This window comes from Hydra viridissima, unplaced genomic scaffold (assembly GCF_058129835.1).
Source record: "Hydra viridissima isolate aposymbiotic clone 2 unplaced genomic scaffold, HvirCarnegie_v1 scaffold_1, whole genome shotgun sequence".
Classification (NCBI taxonomy): domain Eukaryota; kingdom Metazoa; phylum Cnidaria; class Hydrozoa; order Anthoathecata; family Hydridae; genus Hydra; species Hydra viridissima.
Window position 1 is genome coordinate 1,992,262 of NW_028324300.1, and position 22,408 is coordinate 2,014,669.

At 29.1% G+C, this 22,408-nt stretch overlaps 3 protein-coding genes across 12 annotated transcripts in view; all 3 read right to left on the reverse strand.

Moving 5' to 3' along the window:
• Positions 1–104: 104 nt before the first annotated feature.
• Positions 105–13,170, reverse strand: LOC145187864 (uncharacterized). 5 transcript variants are annotated; one of them, XM_090080392.1, is made up of 17 exons: positions 12,811–13,061; positions 10,397–10,441; positions 9,860–10,005; positions 9,607–9,664; positions 8,179–8,280; positions 7,955–8,071; positions 7,675–7,850; positions 7,272–7,311; positions 6,926–7,036; positions 6,567–6,649; positions 6,329–6,456; positions 6,032–6,069; positions 5,590–5,715; positions 5,044–5,158; positions 4,068–4,129; positions 3,683–3,763; positions 105–506 (listed from the first exon to the last, which is right to left on the reverse strand). In XM_090080392.1, the coding sequence occupies exons 1-17, from the start codon at positions 12,937–12,939 to the stop codon at positions 381–383; spliced, it is 1,683 nt and encodes a 560-aa protein (XP_089936518.1). In that variant the 5' UTR covers positions 12,940–13,061; the 3' UTR covers positions 105–380. The 5 variants fall into 5 exon arrangements, 2 of the variants coding, with proteins under 2 accessions (XP_089936518.1, XP_089936526.1); XM_090080400.1 differs by lacking the exon at positions 12,811–13,061 and adding an exon at positions 10,954–11,020; XR_016450263.1 differs by lacking the exon at positions 4,068–4,129 and having other exon boundaries at positions 12,750–13,170.
• Positions 13,171–13,923: 753 nt separating this feature from the next.
• On the reverse strand, positions 13,924–18,053 carry LOC145187865 (geranylgeranyl transferase type-1 subunit beta-like). 2 transcript variants are annotated; one of them, XM_090080421.1, is made up of 10 exons: positions 18,033–18,053; positions 17,285–17,425; positions 16,957–17,078; positions 16,695–16,762; positions 16,257–16,411; positions 16,051–16,183; positions 15,640–15,685; positions 15,301–15,485; positions 14,621–14,729; positions 13,924–14,103 (listed from the first exon to the last, which is right to left on the reverse strand). In XM_090080421.1, exons 2-10 carry the CDS (start codon positions 17,389–17,391, stop codon positions 13,958–13,960), a joined length of 1,071 nt encoding a protein of 356 aa, XP_089936547.1. In that variant the 5' UTR covers positions 17,392–17,425; positions 18,033–18,053; the 3' UTR covers positions 13,924–13,957. The 2 variants fall into 2 exon arrangements, with proteins under 2 accessions (XP_089936547.1, XP_089936541.1); XM_090080415.1 differs by lacking the exon at positions 18,033–18,053 and adding an exon at positions 17,613–17,714.
• Positions 18,054–19,221: 1,168 nt separating this feature from the next.
• LOC145187771 (cubilin-like) overlaps positions 19,222–22,408 on the reverse strand; it is a 40,531-nt gene continuing 37,344 nt past the window's right edge. For all 5 annotated transcript variants that reach the window (XM_090080364.1, XM_090080372.1, XM_090080376.1 and 2 more), the window contains 6 exons: positions 21,697–22,056; positions 21,292–21,584; positions 21,061–21,193; positions 20,537–20,887; positions 20,217–20,356; positions 19,222–19,568 (listed from right to left, as the gene is read on the reverse strand). In XM_090080364.1, the coding sequence (XP_089936490.1) occupies positions 19,362–19,568; positions 20,217–20,356; positions 20,537–20,887; positions 21,061–21,193; positions 21,292–21,584; positions 21,697–22,056 (1,484 nt within the window). In that variant the 3' untranslated portion in view covers positions 19,222–19,361. The remainder of the gene's footprint in view (positions 19,569–20,216; positions 20,357–20,536; positions 20,888–21,060; positions 21,194–21,291; positions 21,585–21,696; positions 22,057–22,408) is intronic.

A 22,408-nucleotide genomic window follows, 5' to 3' on the forward strand; every position in this document is an offset into this window, starting at 1 on the left:
TAAAAAAAAACCTCCGTAAAGTACCCGTAAAAGGATATCACTTTGGACGCCGGGTAATTTCCACAACTTTAAAAATCGAAAAAAAAAAAAAACCACCATTATTATGTCAGTAACAGCTTTTTATTGTTATTAGTAAAACTATTGTCAATATTTTACAATAAAACAAAACAAACGAAATAGATATCTTTATTAGCAAAAAAAAAAAGAAAACGAACATAGGTTGAGAGTGACGTCATAACTTAAAAACTTTAAATCTTGTCTAGTCTGGTTCACATCTATGACGTAACGTAAGCATGCTTATTATTAGAGAATGGGAATTCAAACAGAACTTACGTAGTGAGCATGTTTATATTACTTGAGCCTCTGGCATAGACGTGAAGTCAAACTTTCGTTAATAAATCAGCGTCTGCTTCTTTTTTCGTAAATTCTTTTCTTCTTCGCTCTTGCTGCAAACAATAGAGCATTTCCACGCGGTCCATTTGCATTTTCAGTTTGTAATTACGCCCCTAGGTAGAGTTTTAAAATTTCTTAGTAAGCGGTTTATATTGTTTAGTAAGCAGTTTTAGAGAAAAAACTTCCTGAATCACAATGTATTATTGCCGTGGCAAACGAAGCGGGTAATGACAAACGAAAACAATCGATTTTTCGTTTGATATTTTTTTATCATGAAAGATTGGTGTATTAGAAAAGATAATAGTTGAGACTTTTTCCTCGTATTATACGAATTTACAATTAACTGTCAAAGAAAGACAGAATGAAACCACGAAGTACATTCAGGTGGTAGATGATCTTATTGCTGCGTACCTAAGTGTAAAAAACTTTTTATGAAAATCAGAATATCAAACCTGAAACTTTTTTAAATTCCATAAAGATCCAGCTCTTCACAAAAAGTGGTCTAATATCATTTATCTATTTTAAAACCAAAAAAAAACTTCCATCAGAAAGAAAATGGTTCTTGATGAAAGTGTTCAAATACTGAAGAAACTGAAGAATATACCGAGTTTGATGATGAATACGACAAAACTATTAACTTAAAAATTGAAAAAAATAATGGCTGTCTGAGTTGCATTGAGCTCAGAATGACTAGTCGAAACCTAGAGAAAGAAAACAAACAACTTAATTCCAAAGTTGAACGTTTAAATGTATAACAATAAGATTTACAAGTGTAAAATCTTACGGGCCACACTTCGAAGTTCAACCAATGGATTACTTTTTAATTGTTGATGTGTTTCAAGAGCAGTTGGTAAACAGACAAGCATTTCCTGTTGCATGTTCTTAATATTGGATCCTGAGACAGTTCATCAGTTATTGTATAAAAAGCATCTTGCTTCATTGATGGCTATTGTTTCTAAAACCTCTTGAATAGGGCAGTAAATGAACCTTCAAATGGCTGTGGTCTCAATTACAAGGTCTTTGATTTGTGAACGTAGATTCCATTTCTTAATTACCTACCAAAAGAAAGTTATATTGATCAATTGCAGCAGCCCATTGTCTTTCTTTTATCCTTTTCTTTTATCCATTATCTTTCTTTTAACTTGGACTGTCTGATTGAACCTTGAGATGTTATTTCTGAAATGTCATGGATAAATTACTATATGTGCAAGAACTTCCCAACTCCATCAAAGACATCATAACAATCTAAAAACTGTCAAATCTTAAAACTAAATTCTTAATTACATTGTAATATTGAGTTAAAAATTTAAATTACAAATTCAATTTCTTAACTTTAATTTAAATGATAAATTTTATCTAAAGTTTTAAATTGATAATCGACATTCAATCAAAAAATATTTTATTTGAGATAACCTAAAAACTATAAAATGGGTGACCTCTAAATATTATTTCTTTTTATTAAAAATTTGAACAGCTGTTACGATCATAAAACTAAGAACAAAAAAAAAACTTTGTGAGCAACGTAAACAGGTTTTGTTAAGTCATTTGAGTGAGAGTGTTCTAACATTTGAAAGTAGACTAAAGGACTCCAGAGCTGATTTGGAAAGTCAGAAACAAGATCGCTTTTAACCCAGTAAGATGGCCAAGGAGCTCAAGGTTTCTAAAGACACTAAGTCAAGAGCCAAAACAAGAAATCAACTCTTGACAGAGAGGTTGAGGCCCCTCTGACACGACAGATACAGGAAAATCCTGAGTTTTCTGAAAAAATCCCGGTCAGTTCTTTTTTCTGATAAGAAATACTTCACAGTTGACAAGACTTTTAATCGAAGAAATGACCGTTGCATCTCAACCAAACCTGCTAGGGATGTCTCAGAACATATCAGGTGTGTTGGGCATTCCAAGTATCCAAACCAGCTGATGGTTTTTGGACTGGAGCATAAGATACTTCCATGGGTCAAAGTTATTGTCTAAACATCAGACGTAGTTATTGTCTAAAATGGTGTACTTTGTCATACCTTAAAACGAACTCAAAACTGCCTCAATGAAAACCTCATTTTCTGGCCCAAGGAAATGTGGCCTCTCAGAATTCCAGATTTAAATCCTTTGGATTATTCAGTCTGGGCTAATGTTGAAGCAGAAGTTTTTTAAACAGCACCAGCCTAATTGGACTCGTTGAAACATTCTGTTAAGTCAGCATGGAACAAGATGTCAGAGGACTATATTAAGAAGACCTGCTCAAGATTCAGGGCAAGAGTTGAGGTCGTCATTCACGCTGAAGGAGGGGTTTTTTAATAAATCTATTCTACCATTGGTGAAGTTAACTTTATTAGAAAATAAAATTTTCTAAAAAAATTTCCTTCCCAGTTTTTTTGAGATCGAATTAAATTTTTTAAAAAGTGCGCTATTTGTAGCCACCCGCTATTTGTAGCCACCCGGTATTTTTTCAAGGCTAGACATGTCAGAACTAATTTGCCAGGGTCATACAAGTTACAAATTATTTCTCGCTTATTTTCGGTTTTTTGAGTTTTTGTTGACATGACTGGGAAGATTTTTGCCTGTACAAGAAATTTCTTCGAGGAAGAACTCCAGTTGCTTGAAAGAATAATCCACTAATTCAAGAAGCAAAGCCATTATAGTAACAAAAACCGCTTTTTCCAACTGCACATGTACAGAAAGCTTTTTTAAAAAGTCTGTTAAAGCCTGATATAAACTTTGCATTTACTTTTTACTGATTAAACAATCGAACGTTAAAAGATGTAAAAATACTATTTGCTGTTACGTAACGATCCATTTTAAATCGTCTGCTTCTTTTAAGTGCTGTTTATTTCTTAATCGCTGCTGGATTTATCTTCCCACTACTTTGTTTCTATTTCTCTTACTCCAATGTGTGGAAGACGTTTTACTCTTGTCCTATGTCAAGATATCTTTGTTATCACTAATAGAAGAGTAGTTTGTTTACAATTTGTAATTAGCCACCTCGTCTTGATGCTATGGAAACACTACACCATCGAGACATCATTGGAAATCGACAAAAGTCTGTTTTGTTATTTTTTGTCAATCGTAAACAAAGTTACTGTATCACTGTGTTTTACAAGATAATTAACGTATGCTTAAGAAATAATTTACAATTAACTCAAAATTTTTTCCGATTTCAACATTTTTGAGTGGTTTTCATAGTGATGAAATGATTTCAGAGTTCCTGTTACAAAGGGTAGAAGAAAAAAAAACAACAACAAAAAACTGTGGGTTAAGTTTTACTATCATCATCCAAGTGAAACCTTAAAAATACCTCATAAGTAACATCATCTTGAAAACGCTGCTTTATGTGATGGAGAAGTTTGCTTATTTTATCTTCCAATCTCATAATTTGCTAAAAACAGAAAAAACCACCGAAAAGAAAATCATCCACTGGGACATTACAAGCAATTTGATAAGTGGACATAAAAGCATGAAAATTTATGTTTTATAGTAATCGCAACACTTCTCTTTGAAAATATAAAATGAGTTCGCTAAAAATTCCCATCGTTTTTTAAATGCATTGACATTTTCATTTTTAAAAATTATAAACTTGAATAAAATTTAATGTAGTTAATAATTTACAATAGTGTTAGGCATTTTAAGACCTCAATGAATGACGTAATGAAGAACAAAGTTTACAGTTTGAAATCACGCACCTTATTTAGTTTAATACGAACTTTTGCTTCATTCATTCGTGCAGCAGACGAACCTTGAAAACCTAAAGTTATTTTTATTTCGTCCATAAATTGCGTTACGCGCCAATATGGGAGGGGGTTCGTGTTTTGCAACGCAAAAATTTTTAGATTTTCAAGTTTTTCCATAAAACTATATATATAAAAAATGATACAATCATTTATTTATCCTTACATAATTTTATACAAAAATTTTTAAAACTTGAGATTTTTTTAGCAATGATTATGTTTTATCTCGGACTAAAATTAAAAAAAAAAAAAAATTAGCAAATGATCATTTAAAATCACTAATTTTGAATTTTTTTCGAACAAAGTTTACAATGGAGACCTCACTTTTGATTCGTTGGAAACCAATGACAGCACCTGGCACATCATGTGCAAACAACACATTACTTTCATATTGTCAACTTCAAAAATCAGAGACGCTGTAAAAAGCTAAGACAATCTCTTTACCGTCATACCTGAACATTTTCTACCGGATCATAAAATTTTTACCGAACATTTACCGGATCATAAAATTTCTACCGGATCATAAAAATGACAATTTGTCATCTTTTTGTTGAGCAAGTTATAAAGTTGGATGCTATTTTCTCACACTGACAGTGGTGTATCCTTATCTACAATCTTTTCTGCAGAATCGTTCTTGTAAGAATTGTTGCATTATTTTGAATTTAATGTGTTGAAGAAGCATTTGGTTTTTGTCTACGACCAACGTCATCTTACTTTAAATCCAGAGCAATACCCAATCAGACAAAGGCCAGATTGTTTAACAGCACATTATCAGCCAGAGTAAAAATGTTACAACCTGTTACCAGGGAAGAGAGGGGTGGGGGGGTAGGGGTGGAAAATGGTCATAATATACATAACGTAATATATGGACGATTCTTTACTTAAGATAATGGAAACTCAGCAATAGTCAAGACATAAAACAACACAAAACCTTTTTTAAAAAATCTGCTCGGATCAGATGCAAATCGTTCAAACGTCTCTATTTTAATTAATTCAGCTTCTCTTTTAACTATAAATTCAGCAACAGCTTCCCAGGCTTCAATTACCTTGATAAAAAGAAAATAAAGAATTAAACCTTTAAAGTAAAAAGAAATTTAAGGTTTAAAGAATCAATTTAATTGCGCACATCAGAAATACTGCAGGTAGATATCTAACTGGATTTACCCAGAGCAGGAGTAAGACGCTATAAATTTCTGACCGGGAAGGTCCTCAAAATAACTCAAAATAATTAAATCACATTTTTTTGATATCTTAATTTTGTAATTCCCAATGTGCGGGAAGAGTGATCTTATTTTTCTTTTCTTTTTTTTTTTTTTTTTTGGGGGGGGGGGGGGGGGGGGTAGTAGAAGAGGCAAAAAAAGAACTAAATTACGGAGCGTTTTTTAACTATTACATTTTCGTTATAGGCAATATCGAAAAACAACACTCAAAATGCAAACTTTTAAAATCGTGTGGCGTTTGATTAAAAAGTCGGTACCTCAGTCAATATTACGATATCGACGAAACAATACTTTTGTGTCATATCAAGACGTTGCTGGTAAGGCATCTTAAGAGATTCCCAAATTTTGTTAAGTCGATGCTGAAGCAGTGTCGAAGGTAAAGCCTAGTCAATGGCCATGACATAAACAAAATAAATACAAAATTTGATACAAGTTTTGATACAAAATTTGATGAAAGACAAAATAATTACCGCGCAAACAATGAACAGGTACAACAGTTGTTTAATGAAAAAAAATATGAAAATGGTGCAAATCGGTGAAGCGGAAGAAAAATTTATTGACGAATTGAAACATGAGCTTCACCTTCATCTTTTAACGATCAACTTTGATTTTAACGATCAACTATGATAAACTGCAGCAACTGTTAGTTTCGCATTATTTTAAATAAATCAAAAAATTAAAGAACAAAGAGAAAAGTACCTCGTCATTCTTAATATCTGGTTTAGCATTTGATAGGTCTGAAAATTAAGAGACACACAAAAATATCTGGTTTAGCATTTGATAGGTCTGAAAATTAAGAGACACACAAAAATATCTGGTTTAGCATTTGATAGGTCTGAAAATTAAGAGACACACAAAAATATCTGGTTTAGCATTTGATAGGTCTGAAAATTAAGAGACACACAAAAATTCGAAACTAAGGACAATTAAATCTTTTAACCAAACAAATCATAATAAGAAAAAAAAAAAAAAAGAAAAAAGAAAATAAAAACTAACCATTTAGGCTGGGTTCATTTCCTAGTCCGCCAAAAACACTAAGTGCATTCCAATAGCCTGGCTGAAAATAGCCTGGCTGAAAAGCATTTTTCTTGATTTTAAGCTCCGTTTTTTTTTGTTTCTGTTCTCTGGAAAAAGAAGAAAAGAAAAAAAGAACAGAAAAAAACTCTTACAACAAAAAAAACTGTTTTTAGAGCCGTTTAAAATCATATGAGATCTTCAAAAACTAATTACTTACTCTATATTTTTTTTTTGTTCCTTGCTCATATTTTCGTCATTTTTTGAGTAAAGATCAAAGATTGAAAACAAGTAGTCACTCCCCTGACAATAATTAGAAAAGCTATAGTCCCTGTTTAAAGAAGATGCTTCATTTATTTTGATAACAACGACTTTAAAAAGTTTAAGCCATAAATGACATCGTTTTCAACATTAAACGCTTTAAAACAGAGTAATTAACAGATGTTAATTACTCTGTTTTTAGAAGACAGAATGATGTCATGAAGACAGAATGATGTCATAAAGAAAGGTGGTATTCCTTAAAACATCAAGATTATCTATTTTCTTTCATTTTAAATGGACAGAAAAATTATAACTTACAGTCCGGGAGATGAACTTTTTATATTCATCAAAATCATAATTTCTTTTTTCTTCTAGTTTAGCATATTTCCCATCATGCTTCTTTGTGTTGTCTTTTTTTGCAGCGAACTCCTAAAGAAACCATGTCAACTAAAGATTTAAACAGAAACTTTTAAATGAGTTATTGTTAATGTAATATTTGTGTAATTTAAACTGACACAAAAAATATCAATCTAAAAGTCTTCTTAATAGGCGGTCCTGTAAAAATTTGTAAAGATAGATATTTTTTTGACCAGGCTAAAATTTTACAAACAATTCCATTACTTAACTATTACTTTTAGAAAATAAACTATAAAAGAATACTCACAAAAACATTGCTTTCCTTGTTTGTATCATTTGGTTTTGAACTGGTTAAGAAAAATAAAAAACAGTTAATGTTTATATAGAGGTATTAGATTAGGATTTAGAATAAGAGGTATTAGATGGTTGTACGGACTGATTGAAGCCTTTTATCGTTCTGACCCAAATCTATATCCGACTGATCAACTTTTTTTTATCCGTAAAAATAGTTTAAAAAGTTGAATATTGTTTCTAAAGATAATTATTTCCAATTTACATTCCAAATTTATAAAGAAGCTGTTTCAAGGTAAACAGTTCAATCTTGTTGGAGAAGCTTAAAAAGACCATTAAACAATAAGAATCCGTTTTTTTACCATAATTTCTCATGTTGATTTCAAAAAACATTTATCAACAAAATAATTTGCTCATACTTGTAGCTCTTTTCTGCATAACTAGATGAAATACATTCTTCGTCTAAACGAATTGACTTCACTTTCTGTTCTACTCTAAGTTCTTTATTTACAATTGAAGAATAGAACTTACTTTTTTCAGTCAGATTTGACATAAATACCATGTTGCACTCTAATGGTGCAAATTCTTTCGCATTCTTAAAAATACAAAAACAAAATGTTTTTTAAAAAATATCAAAATTAGAAATAACAACAAACAAAAAATATCAATAGAAAACTATAAATTGAAAAAAACAAACACCTCGTAAAAATCAAAACAATCTTGATTTATGGCTGCGTTAACTTCCTCATAAACATCATGTAACTCTTCTATTTGATTTAAATGCTTGTCCAATGCTCTTATTGACTCACTATCGATCTTTGGAAAATATTAAAAAAAAGATAATTACATAAACAAACAAAAAATCCAAGGGAAGAAAACATTTTTATCATAAATTTTATAAAAAAACAAATACAAACACAAACCTCTCCAAAAATTTCATCACAAATAATTGAATGTTTCTCAATAACCAATTGAGTATCAATAGGAGTCAGGCATGTTTTTGAATTGGATATCTTAAAGATTCCCTACCAATCAAAACATTTTAGAAATACACAACATTTTTAAATATAACTTTGTAAAAAAAAAAAAATAAAAAAAAAAAAAAAGACAACATATTTCAATTATTCTCTTATCATTTTCAAGGTAGTTTTAAGTTAAAAAAAATGCCCCTTGGGGATGGTGAGTCCTTCCAAACTTGATATTTTTTATAAGAGACTGTGCTTGTTTTTCATCCAGCATTCACTAGTGAAATTTAAAAAACAACAAGTTAAAAGATTTTTTGCATATAATTTTTCAAAAATCTAAGTGATTGATAACATTTTGTGCAAACTTGATTGCTGTACTTTATATTTTGAAACTAAACAATAGGCTATGTGAACTGTGGAGAAAATCAAGTTTTTAGGTAGTGGGTACTTCAGCTTCTTTAGTAATGTGATGAAGGACTATAAGCCTCTAAAAAGGCTGTTTGAAAAGAAGTATAGAGATCTAGGGTGCAAACTTATATAGGCTTATTCTGTATACAGTGTAAAGAACAAAAATTGTTCCACAATCTTCATCACTATAGAGTTATTGGACTACTATATCTGATGAAGTGAAAATTTTGACCTAGAAGCCAAATGTTTGAAGAAAAGATGTGAAGCCCACAGTAGAAAAATGTGCACCAATTTGATGGAAAAAAGGAATCGTATGGTTGAAAATAGTTGGCATCTTCTTGTAATCAACATTATTGCCTTACAATTAGAAGAAATATTCTGTAAAAGAGGACCTCGATGGCAGAAACAATTTAACAACTGGTAGACATTCTGCTTCAGATCTAGGAATAAGCTATGGCCCAAATGGAGAGGTATTGGAATTGTTCATTTCAAGAGCAGGGCAAATATCTGAATATGTAAGGGAAATCCATCTATGAAACACCACTCCTCACATTTGTAATTCTCCTTTTATTCTACTTGTAAGTACATTTTGAGAAAGGTAAATCAGATAGAGTATTTGATTCACCTTTCAAGTGTTTGTGAACTTATTTTTCTGAAACTGTACTAACAGATAGAATAAAGCGAGAATTTCAAATAAAAGAAGAGGAATATCTGTACATATATTTCTACGAAAAACTCAGACTTGTTCCTAAAGTGAACAATTCAAATACTGTTGAAGAAGAAAAAGAACCCAGGAGATCAATAGGAACACAGGTTATAGAGAAATTTACATAGATTTTGAGATTTTGTGATCAGGATGTGTTGGTGTTAAACAAGAAACTCTTTTTGTTATGCTGTACTGCAAAGTGCAATTACAATAGCATTGAAACATTAAACTGTTGCTATTACAGCAAATATTATGTAGAAAAAAAGACAAACCTTTCCTGGAATTTTAACATTAAGAATAGAAGGTTGTAAACACTCTTGAGATGAATAGCTAATAAAATTACACCATAAAATAATTAAGATTTAACCAAAGGTACATGGATGATTTCAGTACTGTAATAAAAGCATAATTTTTTTTAACAGTATAAAAATTGAATTAAAAGTTTTTTTTTAAAAAAAGACATTACCATCTTAAACAAAAAGAAACAAAACAAAAAAAAAAAAAACCATTTTAAAAAAGACTTACAAGCCACCTTGCTCTAAATGCTCTTTTTCATGCGCATCTGTAGTAGAAACAGTTGATGAAACACTTCCAGGTCTTTTATTCTCTGTTGATGAACTTATGACTTCATTTAGTTTATCATTACAAGCCTTGGATGTTGTAGCTCCGCCCTATTCAAAAGTATTATGTAAAATTATCAACTTTTTAAATCAAAAGAACTTTAAGCTTGTGTTCTTTGATATTAATGAACTTCAAGCCATACCTTAGTACCCAAACTACTCAAAGTACTCAGAGAACAACTTTAAAAAAAATGAGCAGGCTTTACAAAAAAATATTACAATATTTTAGTTTGCACTATTTTTTAATTGGACTGCTACAAGATTTTAATGTGAGATATTTGATCAGAATTTAAAATGTAAATTTTTAAATATGTCTCTCTACATATAAAAGAAATAGTTTAATAACACCATTACCAATGATATTAATGAACACAAAAACAACACCACTAATAGCAACAATATTCAAAACAAAAACTCAAAGCAAAAACTACAAAAACTATACCAGCAACAGTGAAGGAATATCATCATCAGAATCAAACTTGCCTTTCTAAAAAAGCATGAACAATTCAATTAAATACTTATTTATTTAGAACATGTCTCATGGGAGATATGTACAAGTGTAAGGTAACAACACTTAGAAGCCTCTTAATGTACACAACCACTAGAGACTATTCCCACTGAACTAACGGGAATGACAAAAAATGAGACTGCATTCAAATTAAATATGCATGTACTAATTCTATTAGTTGTATAGATATATTGTATGTATTTTATTGCAAATTTATTCTAGTTTTAAATTAAAAAAAAAGCAATTAAAATTCAAGATTGAAAATGAAAATAAACAAATCTAAGCAAGAACTTCTCCGTAAATGTGATGCATGGTTTTTACGTAAACAATAAGCAGCATGGTAAATATTACACTTATTGCCAAATTTAAAGCAGAAAAAAGTTCAAAAGCAACCATATTCTGTGTAATTAAACACTGAGATAATGTAATTGGAACCCAACTAATTAAAAGAATGTTTGGGTCACTAAAAAAATGATGAAAAAGAACATTACTAAGCTGAAGACCATGTTTGACCACAAGGATGGCGTCTCACAGAGGCAAGCAGCTAAACATTTTTGTGCAATCAGTCTGCAAAAGCATCAAAGAAACACACAGATATTAAATACAAAAGCATTGAAGAAACACACAGATATTAAATACAAAAGCATTGAAGAAACACACAGATATTAAATACAAAAGCATCAAAGAAACACAGAGATATTAAATACAAAAGCATTGAAGAAACACAGAGATATTAAATGCAAAAGCATTGAAGAAACACACAGATATTAAATGCAAAAGCATTGAAGAAACACACAGATATTAAATGCAAAAGCATTGAAGAAACACACAGATATTAAATACAAAAGCATTGAAGAAACACACAGATATTAAATGCAAAAGCATTGAAGAAACACACAGATATTAAATACAAAAGCATTGAAGAAACACACAGATATTAAATACAAAAGCATCAAAGAAACACAGAGATATTAAATGCAAAAGCATTGAAGAAACACACAGATATTAAATGCAAAAGCATTGAAGAAACACACAGATATTAAATGCAAAAGCATTGAAGAAACACACAGATATTAAATGCAAAAGCATTGAAGAAACACACAGATATTAAATGCAAAAGCATTGAAGAAACACACAGATATTAAATGCAAAAGCATTGAAGAAACACACAGATATTAAATGCAAAAGCATTGAAGAAACACAGAAATATTAAATTCAAAAAAAAAAAAAAAACCAAAAAAAAAACAAAGATTCCATTAAGAATAGAGTCATAAAAACACAAAATAAGAATAAAATGCAGCTGCTCAGAGGAAACTACAATTTCTTCTTTAACACAACCAAGTGTAAAATAGAGCAAAAAGCGTTAGTCTGGATTTGCATTTCAGCTAAAGATATTTCTAAACCTTTTTTTGTACCATGTAAGCAATCAATCAAGCAAGAATTATACCTGAGCAAATGCATCATAAAATGACTTGTTCCTTTCATCAAAGGAAATCATTTAGATGACAATTACATATTCTGGCCTGACCTAGCAACATTACATTATTCAAAAACTGTAGTGGAGTATTTCAGGCAAAATAACATCAATTTTGTTGAAAAGGAAGACAACCCTCCTAATGTACCTGAATGCAGGCCTATCAGTCTGAATATAAAGAAGAAGTATACAAGAACAACTGGCAAGCAGAAACTGTTGATCAACTTTGCAATAGAATAAAATACTGTTTTAATAAGATCAACTTTACTGCCATACAATATCTTATGGAATCGGTAAAAGGTCGAATTGATAATATTCATGGAGATGGAGTTATAGAGGATAATTATAATTTTATAGCTTGAATAACTCTCTACTTAACACTTTTTTAATTTGAAAAAAATCTTTTAAAATAAAGTAATTATGCCCTTTAAAATGCAGCTCATTTTTTTGTCATTACCTGTTAAGCACTAGATATGTTTTAACCATATAATGTCTTATTCACTACTCTTGATGCCTATGACTAAATATTTTAGTGTTATTTTAAAACTTTTTAGGAGTTGCACAATGCATATATACTAGAAAATATGTTAACAATTTTATATAGTTTATTAATAATCATTATGTTCAAAAATCAATAAAGAAAATAAAAATTTATTTAATATACAACTGTAGAAATTGTATATATATAAAAAAAAGTTATATTTAAAAACTATAACAATTATTCTAGTAAGTTTTCATAAAAATACTTTATAAGGTACAATAATTTATTTCATTGTAAATTAATCTTTATAAATTAAAGTTTAGAATCTGCACATCAGCAATAAACATAAAAAGTTACACGATAATAAACAACACATCTTAATATCATACTTACAACATCTTGTTTTAAGAGTTTTTCAAGATCAAAAGCACTCAACTTTTTAAGATCATAATCATTCAACTTCTGAATATCATAATTGTCTAATTTCTCAAACTCACTCAAGTGATTTTCCAGAGTAGTCATTAAGCACTTCTAGAAACCAATTTTATTGTTACAATTATAAAAATAAACAAATTTAAGATGCTACTAACTCCAGATAGGACCCTGTTTTTCTGAATTCTGCAGCTGTCTATTGCTGTCTCTTAAATTAAAACCTCCATCTGCATTCAAAGGACACATAACAATGAAAATTTGATGTAAAAAATTATTTTTCAGTCTTTAAGAATGTTTGGAGTAAACATTAAAAGAAACACTGCCACGATTATTATTAATAATTTATGACAAATCATATGCAATTATCACTATTAATTTATAACAAATCTTAAGCAGTTAATAAAAATTTATGAAAATCATAAGTGAAATATATATTTTTTTATATGTATAAAAAGCCAATCATTGAATACAATAGAAATATACTGCAAATAAATATAATCAAGTACTTTGTAAAATAAAACAATAAAAACAAACAGCTTTTCCGCAATTTTATAGTAAATTTGTAATGGAAAAATAAGTTTACAAGTTTTTTTTCAGTGGTAATCATAATACAAGATTATTTTTGTAACTTGCATTTCTTAGAAAGACATTTTTAAACAAAATCATTATTACAAGAAACTTCCATATCACACGGCAAGGGTACAAAAAGAGTCCCTTAACAATTCATCAAAATTTAATTTTTAAATTTATGAAAGCTATTAGTTAAACAATTTGATCATAAAATTTCTTCAAAGTAAAAAAAACACTGCAATAAATAATTTGCTCATGAAAATATTATATAAAAGAGTAAACAAAGCGTAAGTTGAATATTTACTAAAAGAACCACAAAAAAACAGTTTTACAAACTTACAACCGTAAGCTAATAAAATATCACCTAAACAAAGTTTGACAACAGGAGCATCTTTATTGTTTATACTTTTAAAAAATATTTACAAATATATCTTAGTATCTAAAAACAAAATTGTTTATTTTTCATAATCGTTTAGATTCAGCTATAGCTTTAGTTAATTTCAATTTTTTTGATTCACATCTAATCTCCTAATTTAATTTATAATAATTTCAGGTTTACACCTTGAATGTTTTGTAAATATTGGTAAGCTCGCTCACTTATGTTGAGAGCAGGGAAAAGCGGCACAAGATTAAACAACTTCATCAGTGACAAGCCACAAATACCAAGATAACTATGCATCACATCTAAAAAGTTTACTTAAAATATAATAACTTTCAAAAGCAATAATAACTATATACAGAAAAAGACAAGTCAAATTAGATTAGGTGCACATTTTACATAAAACTTTTCATCTTTAAATTTAATATTTTACAAATAACAATTTTTACATAAATACATAAAAAAAAAACCTACTTTATTAAAAAAAAACAAAAATTTTATCTTTTAATGTTGAGCAAAACAATATCTTTGAGGAACAATGTTTCATATCTCAAACAACAAATATATTGGAGCATATAAGGAAAAATAAAGATACTATGTTTTAAAGCACCAAATAAAACATGATGTTGACATTTAACAAACTTAGGAGCATTTTTAAGATTCGTTTATTAAAGAAATAAAATGTTAGATGTTCATCCCACATAATTATGCCATTTGATTGGGACCTGGGACTAATTACATAAATAGTGGGAAATAACTGTCATATAATATAAGTCAGTAGTTTGTAGCTGACTATTACTTTACAAATAAACAAAATAATACCCGGATGAACATCTGGCCATTTGCTAAAACCTCCCACCATAAGATCTTGTGTTGACATTACAAATTCCTTGTTACACTCAACGTTTACATGTTCAAAGGAATCCAACATCTACAAAGAAAAAAAAAATCTGTTAAAACAAAAGAAAAACATTTTTAGTTTAACAAGAAAAAGTTTATGACATTGATTCGTTTTGTTATCAACCTACAGTAAGAAAAAAAACTTCACTTCTTTCAACTTGCAATATTCAGCCTCATATATGCTGAAGGTTTATGAATCGACAAAGTGGTTAGCTTTAGAGTAGGATAATTGCATGTCTGTTCTCAAAGATGAAATTTTCTATATGTGCATCATTTAGAAAATACTACACCAAACACAAAAAAATTGCCTAAATAGTTTCACTTAACATTTGATAATATGGTATAGAATAACATTAAGTAGTGCCAGCGATTATGAACTCTTTTCTTTCTGGCTGTTAAGTAAACAACTTTTTCATTAGCCATTTTATGTTGAGATTTAACATGTGAAAATTATATAGAAAAATTTAGCAAAAATCATTAGATCAGTTTGAAAAATAATCTTCAAACCTAAGATTTTAAGTTTTTATATTGATAAAATAAATATTTCAAAAAATATCAGGAAAAAATTTTAAACTACTAGAAAAAATTCAAAAAATAAATACTTTAAGAGAAGCGCCAACCCAAAAGGAATAACAGGTGTCTACAGGTTTATTTGGCCGTCCTTGAAAACCATTTTTTTGTCGTTTCAGACACCATCTCTTTAAATATTTAATTTGTTTCTCTGTGAAACACTCTTCTAATTTATCCATTAAAACCAAAGAAGCAATTCCACAGTAAGTTGATCCACCTACAAGTAATGATACTGACATTAATTGTAAGAACATATTGTATAAGAAAAAGTTGACTCATTGAGTAAAGCTATTAAAGCAGTAACAAGCGGTTAAAATACTAAAAACAATTTTAAAACTGACTTAACTAAATAATATTCAAAATGTTTTTACCATGTGCCTCTAATTGCGGTCCTTGAGATATTCCGAAATCAAATGACTATAAAATAAATGTTAAAGTATAATCATTTTATATGGCTGGAAGCTTTTCACAAAATTAAAAGCTAAAGAAAATAGAGGAACACTGTGATTTTTTTTTTAAAAAAAAGCAGAATAAAAATTATTTTTAAAGCAGAACTTGGTACAAAAAAAGAGTTAACAATTGATAATTGCAGTAAATGATGGATATGTGATAAAATTTTGTAACAAAATCTATATTTTAGAAACTGAGATATAAAAACTAAAAAAAAAAAATTCTAACAAAAGATAAGAGAAGAATTATAAACAAATACCAGAAAAAAATATCTGGAAATAAAGATAAAGGCATTAATAGTTATCTTTAAAAATAAACTTCAACAAACTTACCATGCTGTTACGAATATAACTTATTGCACTTTCTTTGTCTATCCCATTCCAGTCTTGAAGTATATATGATATACAACAAGCACAATACAAAAATCGCATATCATTTTCAACTTTATCTTGCGTGGAATAATAGCTAAAAAATAACATAACATGGATATCTTGTTCTAGAAATCAGAATATAAATAGCACATTTGAACATGGGTTACCTTCCATCTTCTCTTTGGAGAGATTTCATTCCTTTAATAATTGCACTACGATTGACTCGAGAAAGATCATCTCCTAGTATAATTAATGAGCATAAAGCTGTGTAGGTCATTGCTATATGTGAACCTTCATACAACTCTGATACTGAAAAAGACCCCTAAAAATTTATTATAACAAGTTAAAAAATAAAACTTAACAGCTCAAAAACAACTACTACAAAACTCAAAACAATAAATAAAATTAAGCTACATTTAATCATAAAAAAAAGAAAGAGAATATTTGATTGAATTATATCAAATCCAACAGTTTAAACTGTACATAAGAATTACTCTGCTCAAAAAAATCTTATAAGACATACTACACAAACCTAAATGTCAGCTTTTCAAGAATGTCAAACAGTTTAGGAAAAAATTATATAAAGAACATTATATAAAAATTACTTCTGATGAATAGCTATAACCAAGAAATGGTGATCCACGAAATCCACATTTACTTGAATTTTTTTCATCTAATATATTTAAATAAAAATACATAAATACTAAAGAAAAGTTAAATATCAAAATAAAAGTTAAATAGATATGCTTAAAACTGCATATAAGAAAAGAAAGCGAAATTATATATAATTATATAGCTTCTTTTTTATGAAACTCAAAAATAAGATTATATATATTTTTTTTATATTAGAAAATATGGCATTCATGCCTTTTTTTGGTAAGATTTGCAAAGAATATATCCAGTTGATAATATTCTGATTCTGATTCTCTATTCTATCCAAAGCATCCAATAAATCCAGTCCAGATAAACAGAAAAATAATACAGTCATTCTAAATAAAATGCACACAAATATATTTCAGTAAAAATTTGGCACACAAAATTAAAGCCCAACTTCTTTAGTTAAAATTTATCTAGAAACAAATACTATGACTCAAGCTTTAAATATTACAAATTAAGATTGATAGATTGAAAATGATAGATTTTACAAATCATTTTAAAATGAACCTACTATAAATATAGTAATATGTAAATTCACCTGCTTGTATCTAAAGAAGAGTATGGAATAGGCAAACACTGCAGACTTCGAAGGAAATACCTAATGTGCTTTTCTCTGTTAAATTCAGTATTAATTGCATCTCCCATTTTCAATTAGCCTATCTTTTTAATGTGTTAATATCTATTTTATAACAAAACAAAAAAAAAACATTAAAAAGAAATTTATCAATGTTTTATTTATTACTACTATTATAAAGTATAACTATTCAGTATTACTTTTCAAAAACAACAAAAGGAATATTTTTCTTATTCTTGATTTATTTTACTAATGCCTATAACTTTTGACAGTAAAAAATGAGTATGCTTACAACAGAACACTCTCTTAAAATTCTTTATCTTTTTAAAGTTTTGGTCTAAACACAGCTATCCCTTTTTTTTTTAAAAAAAAAAAATTTCTGTATTAGAGTAATTCTCACAAGTATCTATTTCGCGCCTTAATTATTGTTTATTATTAAATAACATAAAATGTAAGGTTATCAAAATATATTTCAGCATAAAAAAGTATCTAAGATGATGATGCACTCTCCTTCTTAAACCTTCAACTTTTTTATCTTTTGTGAGTAAAATCGAGGTCCAATCAAGAAATGGAGATGCTGTTCTCAGAAAAAGTTAAAAGAATGATTAAAGATTTTTAAAATATATATTTTTTATTTATCAAAAGTAAAGTTATTTAACAGAAGACTGTATTGAGGCAAAAAGATAAGACTGCTTCTTACTGCAAAACTAACCTGTTTAAACATAAAATTGTTTGGGAGAGCACTGTAGTTGTTTTGAAAGTTTAGGCGTCTCATATTTTTGGCTCTTAAATTTTTTTCCGTAACATTTAAACGCAAAAATGTTTTTAATGTGGCGTTATGTGGCGACATGACTTATTTGAAAATTGTCGTTTGTAAACTTCTGTTTTTTCACTGTCTTGATAATCGAATCGAACATTAATTTATATCTCTTAGGTGTACCATTTGTTAATAAAATTTTCCATGCTCAAGAGTGACGAAATTCCGTCTGTAAAAATTGTGAAAGCCCCATTCGTGATATAACAAATTTTTGAGATATTTATTCAGTTTGTAGCTTATGCATTTTAAGTTAATGCTGAAGCATATGTTTAGGATTTTAGAGATTCGTTAGCTACGTAAACAAACAAACAAAAAAAAAGATCGATTTTACGCAAATTTTTTTTTTTTTTTTTTTACAACTTTATCGTATGCAATAATAATAAAGAGCACTTTTGTTATGAATACTAAGTTTTATTTATAAGAAAAACCTTTTAAAACAAATAATAACTGAAACAGAATATATAAAAAAAATTTGTTTTTCTCAGAACATTTGCCTTGCTACTCTTCATCCGGTTCTTCTCCAGTAAAGCTTCTTAACATCGACTCACCTGACTCATGACCGATGGAGGAAGTCGTCGACAAAGAGGCTTAAGAGTTTTCACTTGACACAGCTTAAAAATATGCTTTTCCTTTACTAGTAACTGTTCTAACTTTGTTCTATATTTGTAGATACAGGGAGACAGGTCTTAAAGTTGGACTATATGATAATTAAAAACAAAGAGGTTTAATCCTAAAACAGTTGGCAAAGAAAGGATAACTCGAAAACTTTTTTTTTTTTTAAATATTCACAATTGTAAAAAACAAAAAAAAAAAACAAACAAAAAAAAAAAAAACTGCTGGGATATTAGAAATCATAAATTTTAGGTTAAAAAAAAAAATACTGCAAAACTATTAACAAATATAAAATATTTTTTATCTACATGTGTATATGTTCTTGTAACTGAACACTCGTTAACACAAGCACGTGGTCAGCATGTGGTAACACATGAAGCACTTGCTATCACAAGCAAATGGTTAGCTAACGCAGTAATTGGTAATGATAGCAAAACCAACAACAAATTCAGCAAAAATTAATACAAAACTATTTAGATAAATAATTTAATTAATCATTAAATTTTTTGAAACAATTTTTTTATGAGTCCTAAATTTCTAACAAGAAGCATAACTGTCTTGTCATTTAACTTTTGTTGGTTTCTTTAACTATGAAAGTTTCTCCAAAAAACTTTATAACTTAACAGCTTTCCAAAAAGCATAAAAAATATTTCTTGGATAGCACGTGGCTTTTAACTCTACCCACATTGAGTTTGATGTAGATAGGATTTCTCGCGAGTTATTATTGCCGCAGTATCTCTCGAGAACACGCCCTTCTGACGATAATCCGTCTCTCAATAAAAGGTAATTTTTGGAGCAATCAGACTGCAAATGCAACTTCTAAGACGAATTTTTAATTCGATAAAAAGTATTAACGTTTAAACATCGATTACAAAAACACGTACTAAACTGTTTAAACATCGATTATAAAAACTCATTTTTAGTAAACATTGATGTAATCCTATCTTAAATCAAATAAAGAATGATTTATACTACACTAAGAAATAGATTTAAAATGAGCGAGTTTTAACCAATGATATATTATATATACTAGATGTCTAACTTGCGGGATTTTATTGGACGAAAAGTGAAGCCGCTTTTTTTGTTTACAAATTGAATCCGCCATTTGTAATAAGGGCAAAAGCTATATCCGACGTGCGAAATAAAAGTTAAAAATGCATGTTTTTGCCCGAATTAGAAATGGCTTCCACGGCTTCACTTTTCGGATCTAAGTTAGACATCTAGTATATATAATATATCATTGGTTTTAACATGCACGGAATGAATGGAATGAATGATATGCACGGAATGAATGGAATGGATGATATACACGGAATGAATGGAATGGATGATATGCACGGAATGAATGGAATGGATGATATGCACGGAATGAATGGAATGGATGATATGCACGGAATGAATGGAATGGATGATATGCACGGAATGAATGGAATGGATGATAGGAATTTTATTTTAAGGTAAAAATACCTCTACAGTGATAACAATTCGTTTGCCAGTCTCGACTACCAAATTCCAAACGCACGTTATCTCGTGATCGAAATTCTGTGGGTAAAGAGGAGATTTCAAATAGCCACTGTCTCCTGATACTAATCCTCCACAATAACCTTCTATAAAATATATATATATATATTATTTCGCAAGTTTCGTCTACAGCGTTGTAATATTTCGGGAAATAAAGTAAGTTTTTCAATTTCAATAAAGTAAGTTATTCAAATTCAAGAGATTTTTATTATTAGAGCTACATTAAGACTAAAAAAAAAGCTGGTAAGTAAATAATAATGTGCTACCTGCTACTGCTTCTTCTTCTTCCCATACCAAAGAAAATTGGCCGAAAAAGTCCTTTGAACCTTTGTATTCGACCCAAAGTTGATTTGAACTCGATAGAAGACTTTCTTTAGGTTGCGTTTTGTCACAATACTTACCAAGTTTCGTAGAGTCCGACGACCCCCCATCACGTAATATGACGTATGACGAATCGCAAGCATCAGTCAAATAAAAATTAGAAAAAAAGTATTTAATACGTGTAGATGGCTTTGTCTCAATTATCCAAACACACAGAGGAAAAAAGCCATCGATACTTGCATCAACACTGTTTAGAGTTCCACTATTAGCTCGTATAACGTCTCCGCATTTGTATTCTAAAATCGAGTTTTACAAAAAGAATATTACAAAAATTTTTTTTAACAAAGTATTGTTAATATAAGATTGACCCTCTTCAATTAAGAACACCCATTTCACGGTGAAATTACTGTTCGTAAACCAAATCAAGCACAAAGCTTAAAGAATAATGTTTAATTAAGTGTTAACTCACTGGACGAAAAAATGCCAAAGGATTTCGGTTTATCGATTACAGAAATCACCAACTTAAATTCAATAGTCTTAGTAATCCTTTCCAGAAAATGATACAATTCAATCGAAAGCGTGTTTTCAGATGTATACAGCACCTAAGTAACAAAGAGTTATGTCAAAATTAAAAAAAAAAAAATTCTCAGAATAAGACATGATGTATTAAAAAAGGTAACAGTTTAAAAAAATATCATACTTTTGGTGGATTGCTTCCGCAAAATCTTCCTATTTCTTTGGAGGTAGACTTATCCCCGTCGCGGATGCTTAAATAATCTAAACACTCCATCACACTTTTGTATTCCGATAATTTAAATGATAAAAATTCTATTTTAAAAATCTGCAAAGGAGACACAACAAACTGTTGGACACAGGTGGTACTCCCAACACTGTTTAACCTGCTTAGAGGAGGTGATACAAGAATAATTCTTTTGTGTGCAAGATGACTATCCCACAATGAAGGATCTTCATTGCATATATCCAAAGTTGAATCTTTGACAAAAAGATTAAAAGTTTTGGAAAAAAAAATCAACTTTTGACTAAAGATGAAAAATTCATAACATCGATAAAAAAAAAAAAAAAAAAAGTTAAAATTAATCGCTACCAAAACTAAATCTGTTGCTTTTCTTGGATTCCCACGATGCTAAAAAACCTTTCATCGTAACTCTCTCATTTGAATGAAAAACTACAAGCATTTTGTTACCAGAAGACTCAATACTATTAGTAGAGTACAAACATCGTTTTTCAATTAACGGAGAGGAGGTTGTAACTCCATCATAAACAGCTAAGTAATCTGCATTACATGATAAACTGGGTTCCAGGTCAAATAATATAAATTGAAGAAGTATATATGTGTAAGGTGGTGATTTTATGATCCAAAAACTCTGCACATTGTTCATATAATTTTCGGGGTAATTTGGATGCCTTAAAATGCCATTATCTCCTTCATATTCATAATGGTAATCTAAAATCATAAAGATTTTTTTTGATAAAGAAAAATTTTTAATACTTCCATTTAAAATCTGGCCTAATAATAAAATACAACTAATAAAGAATTAAGCTGTAAAAAGTCAAAGCAGAGTTCAATTTAAAATATCAGTTGATAATCAAACAAGAGGTCTAAAATTTGATGAGACGATCTTTAACTTAGAGATACAGCACAAAAAAGATTTACAAAATCATAACCATAATATACAAATAGATTTCTAATTCTAAGTTTTACCAGAATCGAGTGAAGCCAGGGATGTAGTAGGAGTAATTACTGAGCAAATCTTTCATAAACTGGCAAAACAACATTTACAGTGTTTTATTATTTA